The sequence below is a fragment of the Artemia franciscana genome, chromosome 18 (genome assembly GCF_032884065.1).
Source record: "Artemia franciscana chromosome 18, ASM3288406v1, whole genome shotgun sequence".
Classification (NCBI taxonomy): Eukaryota; Metazoa; Arthropoda; class Branchiopoda; order Anostraca; family Artemiidae; genus Artemia; species Artemia franciscana.
The window spans coordinates 19,172,654-19,190,838 of NC_088880.1; the positions used below are offsets into that span (position 1 = coordinate 19,172,654).

The 18,185-nt window shown below is 34.1% G+C and overlaps 1 protein-coding gene across 2 annotated transcripts in view; it reads right to left on the reverse strand.

Annotated features, from left to right (window-relative positions):
- LOC136038711 (AP-3 complex subunit mu-2-like) overlaps positions 1-18,185 on the reverse strand; it is a 41,355-nt gene that overhangs the window by 22,320 nt on the left and 850 nt on the right. For both annotated transcript variants that reach the window (XM_065722038.1, XM_065722037.1), the window contains exons 2-6: positions 14,583-14,767; positions 13,733-13,845; positions 11,571-11,692; positions 6,634-6,736; positions 3,742-3,912 (exon numbers count right to left, since the gene is read on the reverse strand). In XM_065722038.1, coding sequence (XP_065578110.1) covers positions 3,742-3,912; positions 6,634-6,736; positions 11,571-11,692; positions 13,733-13,845; positions 14,583-14,767 — 694 coding nt within the window. The remainder of the gene's footprint in view (positions 1-3,741; positions 3,913-6,633; positions 6,737-11,570; positions 11,693-13,732; positions 13,846-14,582; positions 14,768-18,185) is intronic.

An 18,185-nucleotide genomic window follows, 5' to 3' on the forward strand; every position in this document is an offset into this window, starting at 1 on the left:
CACCTACTTGCCTTTGCTCATGTTTGGTCTTTTCTTAATTATGGTTAGATTGTATGGTTAGAATGTCAAAGCATATTTTTTATTTCTTTTTCTTCATTTTTGCTCTGTCTTTTTCTGGGCTCTGCCCAGTTTTTTTTTGTGAAGGGCTATAAATAAAATAATGATGATGATGAAAGACAGTTCTGTCTTCTAATGTCAGAAAATTCAGAGACAAAATTTGCATGAAATTTGGCTTAACCCTCTTCCATCCCATCTAAGTCCTCCCTCCCGCCTTTGTCCCTCTATGATTCCAATTCTCCCCAGATGTGGCTACGAAAGTTCTAAAACTGACAACAGTTTATTTCAAGTTACAGCGTTATTCGCAAAAATTATTGTCAAGTTTGTTCGTGCTTTTAATTATTCGTAGCTCGTGCGTTTTGATAACTTTTTGATCGTTGACATACTTTCTTGTGCCCACCACATCTTAATTACTACAGTATTTTTGATTTTTGACTAAGACATACCATGTTTGGGCCATAGCATTAAAAATGTATCTTGTTTACAGTAAATGGTTTGACTGAATCAGTTAAATTTATGAAATAACTCAGTCCAATCCTTATTGTTATTTTTGCTTTTATTATATTATTATTTTAGCTGCCCAATTCCTTTCGCATTGTTCCAAAAATGTTACAGGTAGATACAGATTAAACAAAAAAAAATATAGAAAGAGAATGCTAGAAACACATTTCTACCAGTTTCACAAGAAAGAAATCAGTTTAATTATTTAATAGACATAAACTAAAATAAAATTTAGACAAGATCAGAGGCTTTTGCATAAGCTATTGTTTAACACTCTTTTGACTTCAACTTCCACTACCATTAGCAACTCACTGTAGCACCAGGGTGTACGTGATAAACATAGTTGCACGTCCTACCACTCGATCCCGCCATATCCAAAGTTTTCCCCTTTACTCACTCCAATGAAGTTATCATTCAATTCTTATGACATAATCCCAACCCAATAGAGTACATCCTGCGTTTCCTGGACCATCTAAAGCAGTTCAAATCTACCTCATTATAGCCTTACAAAGTAGGATCAATATCCATTTTCGTAGAACTTTTGTGAAGTTGCATATGGTGTTTTAGAGAGCAAACTTAGAAACGTAGCTAGGAAGGTAACAGAAAATGCTCAAGTTTAGTAGAGAGGAGGAGGAGCTTGCACAAGAAATATTTGAGCGATATCTTGTATGAAAACAAGAGGAATGTAAGGAAAGTGACAAAAAAACATTCAATATGAATTAAGGAGACGTCAAGTGGAGGCAAGTAAATTACAGTAAGATCTAGAAGAATCACCAGGCGACATAATGGTAAAACACTGTACTAATATGCTAAAAAATTGGAAAGTAACAGTCATTGTGGACTTATCCCAGTTAATGATGGGAACTGGTCTACAATTAGTGATAAGGAAAATGTGTTGTAATGTAGTGGGGTATATGATATTTTTTAAAATATGGTTGTTGTGAAGTTAAAGATAAATTATTGAAGAGTGTGAATATCATTTTTGAAACTACATAGCGATTTGAGCTAAACTTTGATTCCACTTTTCTATAACACAGATGATAGAGTGAGTGTGGCAGTTACAGACGCATTAGCTTAGTTTCTATAGGAAAAAAATTGCTTAGTGTAATAATACAGTTTAAACTTACCGAGATGGTGCAGACAAAATTAAAAAAAAAACATTGTGGTTTGTTGGCCCCCTTTTCACTCTTATGTTAATAGTCCAGAAGAGCCCGAGTCATCAAACCCCTCCAGTCCTTAGTTTTGTAGATTACGAGCAAGCGTTTGATTCAGCCGATAGATGAGCTTTAGCCAAACTAGGAAATGAGGTTAGTAGCTGGTTTTGTACCAGATCCGTTCATCAGGGTTTCATTCTATTCCCATTTATACGGATCATTTTGATAGACTTTGACCTAAGGAACACAGCAAAGGCTATAGGAGAGCATGAAATTAAATAGGGAAGAAACAATCTCCTAGACTTATGTTATGCTAATGATTTGAGCGTCCTAGATACAAATATTATCAAAATAACTGAATTTGTGGGAGTTTTGAGAGTCCGGGGTGCAAGAATAGGCTTGGCAATTAATGTTAAGAAGACCAAGTCGCTTATACGAGGGATAAGTGAAGGTGAAGACATCATGTTGGGTAACAAGAAGGTTGATCGAACAGAGAAATAACTCTCCAAGGTAGTATAATTAGTAAAGACGGTGGGCCCAGTGAAGATGTTAAAAGTAAAATATCTAAGGTTCTGGGTATTTTTCAAAGTTGAAAAAAACGTTTGGAAGAATAGGAAGATAAGTCTGCGAACCAGGACCAGAAAACTGGAAGCTACAGTGATGACAGTGGTCAAGCAAGCTTCTGAAGCGTGGGCCCTCCGAAAGAAACAGAAGCATTTGTTAGATGTTTTCCAGAGAAATTTTCTACGGATTGTATTGGGTATTTATCTGACTGACTATATTTAAAACAATAAGCCGTATTAAAAATGTTTTTTCAATACCGCTTTTTAGGGTTACGAGAGAAAGGTAGAGATGGCTATGAGCCGTTCTGCATATGAAGGATGACAAATCGCCAAAGATTGTCCTAGTCAGCCAACCATCTAGGGCCAACGATATGAATCTCTTCTTCGAATGGAGTTGGGAGGAAGTTGTAAGGACAGATTTAAGAGAAATTGAACATGTTGAGGGGGTGTGAAGAATGACGCTTTAAATAGATTGGGATGGAGGAGGAGGAGCGTGCGCAATCGTGTTGAGCGGCTTGGTGCTACAGTGAGTTGATAGTAGTAAAATTAGAAGTATTACTTGATACACAGTCACTCAAATGATTGGCTAAAATGATTTGGACCGGTTTCCACAATCGCACTAAAGACTCAAAAACGAAATAATTGATAATTGCTATGGTGTTTTAAAGAACTTAACGAAAGAAAAAAAAAAAACAAATTAATAATAAGATGCTCATCCCCCAAGCAAATTATTCCCTGTAGATTGAACAGGGATGAATGAAAATCTACAATACATCCTATTTATAAACTATAAAAGAAAAGGAAAATTGTTCCTTCTGATGATTTGCTAATGATTACGAACTGAAAATACAAACTTCAAAATCAATATGTCAAGAGAAGAGAGAGAGTCAGTTTACCAAAATGTTAATATAAATCCAAAGAAAAAAAAACCATTAAAGCTAAAAAGAGCACTAAAAAGTTAAATTGCTGAAGATCTCCAATAGCAGTAAAAACATTGAACTAATTTCTTACTTTTTCTGCTATCCAATAAAATTTACGTTGTACACATAACATCTTTTGAATAGCAATAGCCGAGCCCCCCCTTGCTTGAGAAACTTTTTTTACTTATAAAAAGTTGTGGTCAGAAAGAAAAAGATGAACAAAAGACAAAGAAGCAGATCTGCAATTGCTTTAAGAGAGGAGTAATAGTCTTATTTCGTGTTGACAAGTAAGTTTTTTCATATAATCAGAACTTGATAAGTTAAAAAAAAATTAGCTTAAAAAAACTTTTGTGTACTTTTAGGTTAGCCAACTAGAATCATACAATAACAAAGAATTAGACAAAGCCTCAGAAGGCAACATTTAAAAACAAAGAGGGTTTTAAGTCAAAGATCTTTTCCCTTTGTTTTTTTTTATCACTTTCATGTACTACACTTACCTTAACAGGAGTTAACACATTCGAGGTTAAATAGAAAGAAAACACTCACCTCCCACTTTTTAAACCGAACACATGGATGAAAACTGACATCGTCACACAGACGAGGATTGATAAAAGACAGAGTTAAATCAGGGTTTCCGCTTAGTCGAATGCAACAGTCGATGTATCCATGGATTTCAGCCATTACTGTGCCACCCATTTTGTCAATTATTGCATCTACCTAAAAAGTTAAGACGTAGATGACCTAACACAAAGAAAACAAAAAAGAAGAAGTGCAAAACCCATCTTATAGCCCCCACCCCCATGAGAAAATTCGCTCAATATGCGAAATTCAGCAGTCACAGAAAGATAAAAAGATAAATAAAAATAACGAAGACATGCAGTAATATCGGGAAATGAAGTAATTCTACCAATATTCCAGAAGTTAGAAAGAATATTTGGTGTAGAATGTTTTATAGTAATTGTTTTTACATTTTTGTTTCATTTAATTATTTTTTCGTGTTTCTGGGGGTTGAGATAAACCTTAACATTGGGGCTGTGCAGGTGATATCAAACCCAAAGGCAAAATTTTAAGAAATTTCGAAGTTTTGGAACAAAACAGATATATCGAAATATTATTTGATATCATAGGTATTAGATGAGGGCTGGATTACAAAAAAGGAACCGAGAGGAAGACTGAGCGCCTCCCAGTAGCTTTCGGCCTTTAAAAAGGACACAATACCTTTTAGTTTTCAATCAAGTTATACCTCTTCCAAGTTTTTTAAATAGTCCCTTCCATTTGAAGTTGATGGGAAAAAGTTTTAGGCACTTTTCTAGCTCTTTGTTGGGCTGCAGTTTGAGGGGAATGCATTTTTTTCTTTTCCTTCTGCATCGATGTCCGCTTAGCCAAAATTTCCAAATAAGTTCCAGACCAGTTGGAAAAAAAATTGGCACTTTTTTTTTTTAACTCCCTTAGTTAGAGGAGGGACTGATTCCAAAAGGACCGATCACTTTGAATAATATTTTGTACATTAGTTCCCGTAGCCCAAGGACTTACGGCTGTAAGTCTCAAATTGATCAGGAAAAAACTTCCGTGGCTCCTAACCCTTTCCCCCTCCCACAGCACAATGCTGATGATCTTTTTGACCAAGAAAATTATCTCTGAAAGTTTCACGCCACTTGACTCCCAAGATAATACATGTCCCCTCTTTTTTTCAATAGTAAAATAATCTATAAAAACTGGCAGTTAGCATAATTTACGGCCTTTATCCAAGGCGCTCTGGGGGGGTTATGTCATCCTTGGATGTAAATTTATTAAAATTTTCAATTACTCAGAGCAAAAAGGGTACCTTAAAATGTTGATCAGATGTCATAATGGGTTACAAAAGGAACAGATATCAAAAGGGTTCTTGCTCTCCAGTCACTTTTGACTTTTAAAAAATGCATTAGAATTCTCAATTTCTGATCGAGTGAGAATCCTTCAAAGTTTCTGCAAGCAAGAGAGGGGTAGGAGCGAAGAAGGGGCAGTTCACTCATATGCGGAATGAATTCTACTCGTTTTAGGGTTTGATGATACTATTTCCTTTCATAATGAAGGCGTGGACCAGTAATATCCCCAGAAATAAAGAGGGATTAAATATCAATTTCTACCCCCCCCCCTTCCGTGATATATTTTATAATTATAAGCATATTAGTTTAGTTAAATCATGTTTTAAATTAAATGTCAGAAACGTCTTTTCTGCCATAAGAAGGAAGGTCTCACCCTACAACATCTTTATTCAGGCTAGTCTAAATGTGGTGAGAGATTAATCCCCCCCCATACCCGGACTTATAGTCATCTGAAGGCTCATGGAGATTTAGAACATTTGTGCATTGAATACGCTCTTTTAGGCACCTGACACCCTTCCCCCACCTGCTATATGTCCAACCATCCCTCCTTCATTAACTGATTTCATTGCAATTCTCCTCCTTCATTACAATTATACACTTTTCTTCGCTATTTTTATTTGTCTTAATTTTCCTTTGGCTGTTCAATTTTACATTTGGAAAAAATTTATAGGGGGGAATGTTCTGAGTATTTTCAGCGGAGGAATAAGCCGGACTCAAGGTAGAGCTCGTTTCTTCAGATCTAAACACTTTTTTAGAGAGAACTTTTTTTTTTCTAATTCGCTTCCCACTTGGTTGGTATAAGGAATTATAACAACTAAGTGGAAGCAAATTAATTAAATTTGTGTGTACAATTGGGCGTGACTAAATTTAAGTCTATCAATTTATTCGTTGACATAGATATTCTGCGAAATCAAGGAGCTAAAATTTGTATGTCCAATAAGTTACAATTAAGGTGCTGAAATTGCCTACCGCGATAGACAATATGTTATTCTTTTATTTATTTGGAACTTTATTAGTTGTTGCACCATAAATGTCTTGACCTCAAATACTACAAACCGACAGATTTAGCATGACCAACATTTTTATTAGTGTTTTCTGCTATGGCAATTACACAGCTTCCCAAAAGTTTCTCAACAGAACTAGAATATTCTAAATGTAAGATATGATGAGGGCTCGTAAATTTACAAGGATGGATATAATTTTTTTTGAGGGGGGGGATTTCATTGACAAAACTTGGATTACACCAGTAGTATCTTTCGTCCCTCTGACCTTGTATTTCGTAAAACTTTTGAACATTTTTTTTCGGGGGGAGCCTAAAACGACCCCTTAAATCTGCCCCGATACATTTATGGTATAAATCTTAATGGCTGTAATGATGTGAACAAGAATATAAAGGAAATATAATATTAGGGTAATAGTAAATATAAGGACAGTGATAACCATTTGAGTATGTTGCAACTTTTTTTTGTTAAGACGATATTTGTCAGACAAATATGTGTAATAATTTTTCTTTCTTTGCATAATTAAAAAAGGGCATAAAATTAACAAAACTAGAAAGATAGATTGAACTTACCTCTTCAACAACGTCAAAGTATGCTTCATTGTTTGCATATTTGACGTCGGCTCGTCTCCAGGGAACGTTTGAAAGTTGACCTGATGGTAGAATTGAGCTAACACTGAAAAATAAAATTAATAAAAGTAAAATGACAGCTAAAATTTCTGCCAAGTCAGTAGTTGGAACACAAGAGAGAGTGTTTCTTAAAAAACACTAGATGCAGTATATAAGATTCGTTTTTCAAGAGTTATACGGCCACCAATCAGTAGCACAAAATTTAATAGGCTTTCCACGTACTAATAAACAAAAAATATAGGTCGCCCACAAAGTCTTTCTATGATTACAACATTATCTTAGGTCCAATTAGAAAAAAAATAATAATAATAAAAAACTGAAACAGGTACCAAAATGTTAGAAAACAGACCAAGTTCTTTTTTTGTGAATCGTTTGAGTAGTGTGGATTTACTATAGCAATTACAGTGTACGGGCAACAGAAGCAAATGTACCAAGCCAAACACTACTACAATACAAAATATATGGATGGACAAGGGAAAAATAAAGGAGGCGTAGGGCATAAATAGGAAAAATTGCTTAAGTTTTCTCATTATACCTAGGTTACGAGACAAAATTTTACTCACAGACTGCATGAAATTTGAATGACAAAATCTCACCAGTATAAACCCCCAGGTACTTAATCGATAAAGCACGCTTTAAAATTCCACAATGTGCTACGATTTCATTAATCCAATGATAAAAACAGGAGATCTAGAATAAATGACAAATTTCGCCTTACCAAGATTAATCTTAAACCTATTTACCCTCAACCAAGAATGTAACCTATCCACATTATCTTTCATCGATGTCAGGAGTAATTCTTCCGTCTTTACAGCGCTGATAGCCACTGTGTCATCCGCAAATAATGACACAGTTTTACTCTGGAGACTTTCAGTCATGTCACTAACGCTAAAACAACAATTATGGATACAATTAGACATATTATTAATAAATAAAAGGAAAAGAATCGGGCCAATAACAGGTCCCAGTGGGACGCCACCACTGGCTGGGTGCAATTCAGATTTTAAGCAATTCATCTCTACAAACGGGTACTGGTTACTCAGGAAACTCTGTAGAAGTTCAAGAGCTTTAACTCGGATCCCATAAACTTCACACTTTTCCAAGAGTAGACCATGGTAACTGTATCAAAAGCCTTTATTAGGTCTAGAAATACTGCACCAACCTTCAAACCTTTGTCCAAAGCCACATTATTAATACTTGTCAAAAATATCAATGCATCCTCCGTCTTCCTGTTCTTCCGGAATCCAAACTGATTAATATTTGAAAGATTAAACTTCTCAAGAAATGTGGTTAACCGAGAACTAAAACATTTTTCAATCAGACAAGAAATAACTGGCAAAACTGATATTGGGCGATAATCACCAAGACCATTTCTGTCACCCCCTTTATAAACGGAGTCACTCTTTCAAACATTTAAGCAATCTGGGAACTTACCTTGTCTGAAACAATCATTAATTAATGATGTTAGAATGCTAGATATAGATGAAAAATACATTTCAGAATTTTTAAAACTCATCAAGTCACTACCAGACGAACTATTTTCATGGCATATATGGTATCTCTTAGCTCATACACGGTAATTCTCTTTAGATGTATCGATACATCTATAGGGGGCGGCAATGACTTTTGAAAAAAGTCAGAATTTAGTCGTATATGAGTAAATACCTCAAATTCAGCATAAACGCCAAAGAGGTCAGATTCGACATTTACTCCTGGAGATCTAAAAGTTACATTTGAAAATATATTGTCCAAAAGCTCTGCGGAAGTCCTAGAAACTCTAGTCAGAATTTTAATTGTAATCGTAGGGACTAAACCATAAGACAAAGATTTAAAAGTTGAGAAGTCACCAAAGACTCGATATCTAACACGTTTATGTTAAAATCGCCAAGAATGAAACAAGGTTTATTGCTAGATTGCACTTTAGCCAGCTGTTCATGTAAATTCTCAAAGAATTCTTGAATAGAGCTAGAGGGAGACCTATACACAATTACTAAATACACCATTTCATTATATTTGCGCAGATCATCACGGATATTCGCGTGCAGATCTTCATGTGCTGCGAGACCCCTGTGCTGACGTAGATCTCTGTTCCGCGTAAACTTAATGTACCCTGCTATATCTAGAAATCTCAGTATATCTCTTTAAAGTGCACATGGAAGATATTAAGATTAGCTAAATTGACTAAAATATAAGAGGTTGTACCAAGGCCTTGGCAATTCAAAGGACAAATCCTAAAATCATGTGATCCACCATGCTGACTTCCAAGATCATTAAAATCATAATTAAATAGAAATTTAGTATCTTTAGGGGGTTCAGAAGCCGGAAAATATACTTTCAGTATATACATTATTATTTTCATTATTATACATTATATTTCATTATATACTTTCATTAAAATAATCAAAAAAGTTTACCCTCTGATTTTCTAAGTCAACTATGCTATGAGCCCCAAGAGGAAGAACAAGCTCCCTAACAACTATTTAAATGGTCTGTGGTGTCGAATAGGGCGAATACCAGTCGTAATTAAATACACGCTCTCAACTCTCGTAATGTGATATAACAAAAAAAAAAAAACAAAAAAAAAAAAACAAACAAACAAAACTAATCACTATTCCCTTTTAGCAGCACCTAACCTAGCTAAATATTACAAAGCAACTAAATTAAGTTACTACCAGAGGACAAAAAAAAAGAAAAATAAACATCTATTCATTCCAACTCACACTTAAGAAACGATTTAACAAACACCAGTAATCACATCTAATAGCAACAACAATAAATTAAAAATAAATAAATAACCAAAATAATGATGAAAATAAAACAACCAACCTCATTTTTCACAAAATAATTTACTCATCTTCATACTTTACTCCCCTCATACAAACTTTCACAATTTACAGGCTATTCTCGTATCAGCACATCTTAACTACACTATGTTTCTTAAAAAATTGTCTGGAATCTCCTCAGACATAGACTTTTCCACGGGAGCGTTTACAAGACGTCCAATGCACAAAAGAGGTGGTATCTACTTTGAAACACAAACGTCCAATCCACGGATTTGGCAGTCCTTAATTTTTTTTTCTAAGTGCCAGTAATTTCCGACGAGTCTCTCTAACAGAAAGTGGTATATCATCTGTCAAATAAATATTAGGAAAGTTCAAAACAACCTTTCTGTTTAATTTTTAAGCGTTTTTCAGCAATGCCAGTCGAGTCTCTGTATAATGTATCTCAACCTTGATATAATTTTTTTTCCTTTCCAAATTCCAAAACTGAATAATTGCAATTATGTTCATATTCTAACCTACCTTTGACGACCTTTTCGAACACTACTTTTGCTGATTCTGCGTCACTCGCCAAAGCATTCCATAAAATCACATTCTTGCGTCTTTCATTACTTTCTACTCATTGGAAGTTTTGCTTAACTGTAGACAACTCTGTTGGTAACTTCGCATTTTCACAAGCCTAAACCGAAATTTGCAACTTCAGATTTGACGCTTCATCATCTATGGCAGAAATTTACGGCTTTAATCCAGCTATTTCCTTATTTGAATCCGTCACTGACTTTTCCGCTAAGTTAATCGGGTTTCTATTGCTTTCATACTGACCGCTAGACCTTGTAAAACAGTTGGATTGTCTTTACTGTTGCTAAAATTATAGCTGTGCTGTCAGCTGACGATTTGATTGAAAATTCTTCAACAAATGTGCCTGCAGAGACATTTGAAATGTTAGAACTTTCAAGCTCTTGGAGCTTCTTTCGTTTTATTGTCATTTCTAATGAACTTCTCCAATAATTATAAATAAATAATCAGAAGGATACGCTCACCTAGAAAGGTACTTGTTTTTACCCACGTAGAGCGGAACATGCAATTTGCTTTAGAGGGAGTTAATTGAGTTAGTGCAAACAGCTTAATTCAAGAACAATAGGCTCTTAATTTGTCAATTCTCTTTAATAAACGATTATCTTGCCATTATTAACCGATATTTTTATCCTCTTTTCCCTCTTTATAGATATCTGATATCACTAATAGCTAGGTTAAGATTCAATCGAAGCTACCTGTTCCAATGCATTTAGGTAATTAATAACAATCTCGCAGTGAAATGTCTAAAGTCTTGATAAAACCACTAAGACAAGTTTTACACTGATCCAGATTACACTTTTTTAATGCGTATTATTGTATAGAGAAAAAAAAACTTCAATAAGTCCAAAAGAGGAGTTATCGCACTGAAGATTGAACGATGCCGCAAATCATTGCCCATTTTCCCTACCTTTTAGGAAGTATAAGTATACTTTGTACCTAATGAGTAAAGAGTAAGTAGGGGGGAATCTCTTCGGAGCACAATGGTTCTTTCTCAGAAAATACCAGATGCACACTTTATCTTCAGCAAAACAATATATGTGTTACAAGACAGCATAAAAAAAACAAAAAACGAAAAGAGACATAAGTTTTTAACAGCTACATTAAGGGTATCAACTTGAATCAAGTACATTCTCAAAGTGAATATGAGTCAACACACAGAAGTTAACCAATATGTACAGGCGATTTTTTCTAGCCCAGTTGGTATTACTGCATTAGCCGAAACATTTTAGGAACAACACCAACTGCGCCACAAAACCACCTGGATTTAATACAGTATCATGGTGCATGGTACAGGCGCATGGAGAGAGAGAAGAGAGAGAGAGAGAGAGAGAGAGAGAGAGAGAGAGAGAGAGAGAGAGAGAGAGAGAGAGAGAGAGAGAGAGAGAGAGAGAGAGAGGGAGAGAGAGAGTGAGAGAGAGAAAGAAAGAAAGAAAGAAAGAAAGAAAGAAAAAAAGAAAAAGAAAGAGAGGGAAGGGGGGGGGGGAAACAACCAAATATATATTGTTAAACTTCCAAAATTCTTACTTGGATTTCCCAGTGACAGTATTTGTAATCGTTCTAAATAAGTTTGGGGGCTTTATCAACTCCTTAAGAATGTTCGACTCTGTAGCTAAAGGATAGCCATTATCCAACATTTCATCTAGAAGCTGGAAAGAATTCGTCTTTGAAATAATGGTATAAAATTAAAACAAATTACAAAATAAAAGAGCTAAGTGACCTAATATAATGTGCTTCAAGGGAAACTGGTCAAATCTTAATGTATAACCCAGTCAAGTAAAAACAACCAGCTACAAAGATAGAAATTATGTGCGAAATATGTTACAAAGAGAATTTATGGTTGTATTGATGGAATAAATGTTAATACTGTTCACCAAAGAAAAAACAACAACAAAAACACACATCACACACACATACAGCAGTTTAATACTTAAAGTGTTTTGTCATTGTTTCAAAACATCAACAACCAATCTTTGTTTACAGTAAAAACAGTTTTCGTCTCACTATTTCCTGCAATGGTGACACAATTAGGGACTAGTACAAACTAATGTGCTAGTGGCACTGGGCTCGTCCAGCACAAATAAGCTCACTTCTTCACATCATTTTTTAATGCTGAGTCGTAGTGTGTGATTTTTGTTTAAATGTATGATTTTTGTAAAAAAAAAACTGAATTTAGCTATGCTATGATAGTTTTTAAATATACCGATCTCTCTCTCTCTCTCTCTCTCTCTCTCTCTCTCTCCAGCACACATACAGACTAACAGGTTGGCATATACGAAACTGTTTAACAAACTTTAGCTAAATTATGAGCTTTTTCGTTCTTGCATATAAAATCCGTCTTATATATGCAGACGTTCAATTAATTCCTGTTCACATCACAGGTAAGCTATAATAATGTTTGGGTGTTGAGGCCAGGGATGAAAGGACGAACTTCGCGAGGGGGGAATAAATAAATTATCTTCACTTGACATTCTGAACAAGAAGTCCCCAGAAAATCAAAAAAATCGGACTTCAGAGGGACAGGCTCAAAGCTCCCCTCCTGCTGCGTATGCCCCTATTTGGGGTCACATGGTTGATTTTTGTTAATGTTTGTAAAATAGAATCAGTCTATTTTAACATGCAATACACAATATTTCAAGCTTTTAGGTTCTAAGCCCTGCGTAGTCAAAATCATAATTACTCAAATTACACTCAGAATAATCTGCAGACCAAAACCCTAATGAACACTTCATACATAAATTTCTCACTAATTCTTGGTTGAGCCAGCTAGACTATCAATGACAGGATAAACATAGAGCTCAATTAAAATGAGTGAACATATGGTGTAATTGAGAAAAAAGATGTGTAAATACCTGAAGTTTTAATCTCAAGCTGATCTTAGATCTTTTATTCTCTAATTTATGTATCTCCTTCAGTGTTTTTAATCAACCAGAAAACTGGATTCTAAGTTCTCTGGTTTTCTTTTTCCAGTTTCTCTGATATTCCACCAATGATGTTTATTCTTTCCTTTTACTTTTATGGATCTTTGGGTCCCCTTACTGCCTGGCAGGCGATATTTTTCAATGACTTTATCTAATATACTTTGAAATTTGGACACCAAATAGGTTATTCACTTGCTTAATTGTTTCTTGATGAGCATCAGCCACTGAACAGCAAAGTACAGTAATTACAGTCCTTTACAAATTGAAATTAACTGAATCAATGAAATGTAAACGAATAATTAAGATCATTTTGTCTTGTTTTATGCTAGAGCTTAATATAGGCTACATTCAAACTGTTTCTTCTTCTTACCTATCTAAATCCATATCCTAAAATATTTGACAGAGTCTAAAACTGAATAATTAGATTGTGAAAAGCACTAATAACGTTTTTCTTGTAGATTAAATTGCTGGGAAAATTGACTTTTAGAACGAACAAATGAGTTCTTGCGTTTTTAAAAACTGAAAATTAAAGAAACAAAGCAAGGAACTTGAAATAAAAAAAGAATGAAAGAACAGTGATTGATTGTTATCAGCTAAAGTGTGCAGATAAAAAACAAAAACAAAACAAAAAGATGAAAATGAAATCAGAAAATGCAACTAAGACCAGAGGTAGAAACCCCCCATATTTGAGTAGATTTCAAAAGATACAGTTTCCAAGTACATTCTTCCAGAAAGGGAATTTATTATTAAAAAAAGTTTTTAACTTACCTCATACACAACTACATGCTGCTCCTTTATAATACTTTCCTTACACTCGCCAAAATACTCTTCTATTATATGGACGACCCGCTGTAAGAACTCAATGACGAACAGGGGTGGTACTGGAAAATTAAATTTTTTCAGGAAAATCCAATGAACGAAAAAACCACAGCAACAGTTGCTTGGCAACAAATTCCGCATTAACTTAGTTGAAAATACTAATACAGGGAAAACAAAAATTCAAAACTACATTGATTCTAACAATTTTTAGATGAAAAGCTATTATTGCAATTACCTTATATTTCAGATTTTGTTTCTACAGATTTAACTCCTCTGAAATTCCAAGCAAAGCTTACCAAACTCCTTCCACTTTTAAAAGATTCTAGGTAGGACCAAGCAATCAAAGTTCAAAACCCAATATTGTCAACATGCAACTAAGCCTACATTGGCTAAAAGGACAGAGCCAGAAAATTTTCTCTTCAACTGTAATTATTTCTTTACTTTTAGGAATTCAGGTTTAGAACAAGTGCTGAAGACCCTCCCTCCCCTTCATTAGTCAAAGAAAATCACTACCACATCATACCCCCCAATACAAATCACTACCACAAACGTTGCAATTAAAGCAAAAATATTTTAGTACTGTGGAGCACATCATGCAAAAAACTAAAGGATAAAGCTCACATGAAAAAAAAAATACTCAAAAGAGACAAAAAATATTGCTTTAAACAGGGAAACTGAACTGTCTAATGCCTAGAGGAAACTGAGCTGTCTGTGCCTAGAGATAGACTAAGATAAATAGATGAGGGACAGTATTGATTAAGTGTAGCAATGTAGCACACATAAGTACTCTCAAAATCACCTTCACTAGATATTACAGCAACAAAAAAGAGATTGTTCCTCAAAAGGTTAATTAAATAGTTGTGAGGTACAGGGATGACTGGAGGCACATCTTCTGGTCTTGATGCAGATTTTTGCACATCAAAAAAGTAGTCACATATGGATCTTGGTATAGCACTTGCCCAGTGTTTCTCCATCACAATGTCCCTGGAGAAAAAAACATATTTGATCACATGCACCTGATTTTACAAACCAATAAAAACAGTAGAAAGAACAATATGTTAAAATATAAGTGCCCATTACAGGTTAAGATTTGCAATTTAACATTTGATTTATTAGAATAACTGCCTTAGCATATGAAACCAGAACTTCTGAAAACATTGGTATAATAGCCTGTCAATTTTTTACTAAAAATAGTTTCTATTTATTTGCCCATGCTTATTAGAATTGAACAGAAACTTGATATTAAAAACTAGAGCCCAGGTTGAAACAAAATAGCCCTGCTTACACTCAAGAAATTGTGATAAGCCTGTCTAGCAAGAACTCCCCTCACCCTGAAAAAGGCTGCACTTGCAAAAAAGAATACTGTACTTGCCAGCACAGGTAAAAGCAATGTAACTTTATATACTGACTATTCAGAAGTATCAAATAAAAAAAAACAAAAAACATTTTTTCACCTGAAAAATAAAAAGCAACATTAAAACTTAAAGGAAACAGAAAATATTATGTTTATAAAGGAAGGTTAACCCCTCCTCAACACCTATCCTTTGGTGCTAAAGTTTTTTAGTACTTTTAAAAAGGATTCTTATTGTTCAAACTAACTAACTCTAATTTTTCTGGAGTTGTTCTTGAAGAACTGGAAAAGAAAATAATACCTAAACCTTAGCACAAAGAGCAAGGTCCTGAGAAGGGGGCAATTACCCTCAAATATGTAATAACTTCTGTTGGTATCAAGTTTTTATTTTGCTCCTTACTTTCATTTGAAAAAACTCATTATTTTTATTTAATTTCTGATCTTCTTTACAAAATACAGAGAAATCAGGCTCTCCTCCACAAAAAGCTACTCTAGACAATTCAATCCTGATGAAAATTTTGACAATTACCATTATCATCTCCAAACGTAAAATTGAGTTGGCAAAGAGAAAGTAAGACAAACAAAGAGAATTTTGTATAGAAATTCTGGCAAATTCCCTCAGTGCAAAATCTCCCTGTAAAATTTCACTCCTTATGGAAAATCTGCCAGTAGAAAATTCACCCTCTCCCTCACCCATTAAATGTATGCATACTTCCCATTAACAAATACTATATATAATCAATAGTCAAATTCAATAACTTAAATGCCTTTCCCCAGATGCTATGCCATCAAGCCTTCTCTAAAGGGATAGTTATTGGACCATTCAATTATGTTGAACAAAATGTATATGTCAAAGTTTTGATCAAACTACATTGGCAAAAAAAGGGCATAGGAAGGGACTAGATGCCTTCCAATCTTTTTGGTCACTTGCACAAAGCATTAGAACTTTTAACTTCCATTTTGCTGAGCCTTCACTTGATGTACTAGGACCCCTGGCTTAATACAATCACCCATGGAAAAAACAACAACAAATACATACACATCCTTCATCTTTCTTTAAGCAAAAAATTCAAAATTATACATTTTTGAAAATGAGAGCTTGAAGCCTCTACAATAGTATTATCTGATATGCTGAATCTGATGGTGTGATTTTCATTGAGATTTGTTGAAATTTATGGGAGTTCACTTTTTTTCTGAAGCAAGGTGAATTTTCATGGGCTCATAGCCTTTGAGGGGTAAAACTAAACTAAATGAATCATATAGATTTCGAATCAGCATAATAGGCCAATTCTTTGATACATGTATTGGTATTTAAGTTCTGTTTCTTAGATTCAATTACTATTGAACCACAGCAATCCTTACTTACAGTTTGCTACCACAAACTATTTGACTAACAAACAGTCATCAAGCAGCTATATGGCCTGTATAAAAAAGACTTGCTTCTTCTAACACATATCAAAATATTGCATGATCTATTTTGCTTAAAATAATTATCTGAATGTATATGACATGTTTGTAAGTAGTTACCCTTTTAAGCACTTGTTATCTTATACTACAAATGAAAAGAGTGTGAATATTCATTGATGATAAACTAAAATTTGACAGCCCATTCTACTTTTAACATCTTCACTGGGTCCACCATTATTAACTAATAAGACTACCCAGATAAGTAAAGTTATCCACTTGATTGATCTTCATGTTACCAAATGTCACCTCTTCACCTTTATTTATTCTTAGTCTAAGTGACTTAGTCTTCTTAACATTCATGTTCAAACCTGTTCTTGCACTTATTTTTTTAATACAGCCTATTCCTAAGGTTATATTTGAGACCCTCAGACAGGGGAAGGGGTATTCTCAAAAAAGCAACAATGATATTTGGAAAGAATATAAAATGAGGAGTCTAATGGTATTACTTATATTGGTATATGTTTATATAATGGTATATGGTATATTTTTAATGGTATATGTTTTCTTAAGAAGAGATCTAGTATTAGACATTTACAAAATGCACAATGAAGAGTATTCTTATCTTGAGGCTAATAAAGAAACTAAAAATTTTTCTCCCTGTTGCTAACTTATAGGCTAGACATTCATTTGATGAAAAAAAATGGTATCAGTTAAGTACTCCCACCTTTATTTATTCTTAGTCTAAGTGACTTAGTCTTCTTAACATTCATGTTCAAACCTGTTCTTGTACTTAAAACCTCAAAATAATCACTTAGTTTACTCAAAATTTTATCTCGGACACATAAATCTTCACCATAGTCAAAGCCTAGGAAAATTTTTACCTTCCTATTAAAAGCAATAGTGCTTCTATAGGCATAGCCTTTGCTGTGTTCCTTAGGACTTCCTACCTTAAAAGCAGTAATATTGTTCTTGTACATAGCACTATTCAGTGTATTGTATTTATGTGGCATACCATAGAATGATATGGTCTTCTCTATAACTCTTTTATCTGCTGAAAAGGCACAATAAATATTTAGTAGTTAGCCACTTATGAAGAAAAGATGCTGAACAAATCAAATAGTACCATTAGGTTATTTATTTTATATTATTTCAAAATTCTTGGTTGATTTATGAAAATGTACCCCCCCTTCTCTCTCTCTACCCTGATGGTCCCAGGTATAGAGTGATTAATAACTTTGTTTCTTCATTATTTGACTTGATGAAATTTAGTTTTGCCTAAGTGAGAACTTTGAATTGTGACAATAAATTTTATTTGAAATGATTTAAACAAGTGAATAACAGTGGAAGGAAGCATGACAGCTTAATCTTATCAATAGAAACATGCTGCATATTATAAAGTAAGAGTTTTAGAATTTCAATTTTTCTTTTCATATTTTTAATACAGCCTATTCCTAAGGCTATATTTGGGACCTTCAGAGAGGAGAAGGGGTATTCTCAAAAACTGCAACAATGATATTTGGAAAGAATATAAAATGAGGAGTCTAATGATATTACTTATATTCTTGTTTATATGTTTCCTTAAGAAGAGATCAAGTATTAGACATTTACAAAATGCACAATGAAGAGTATTCTTATCTTGAGGCT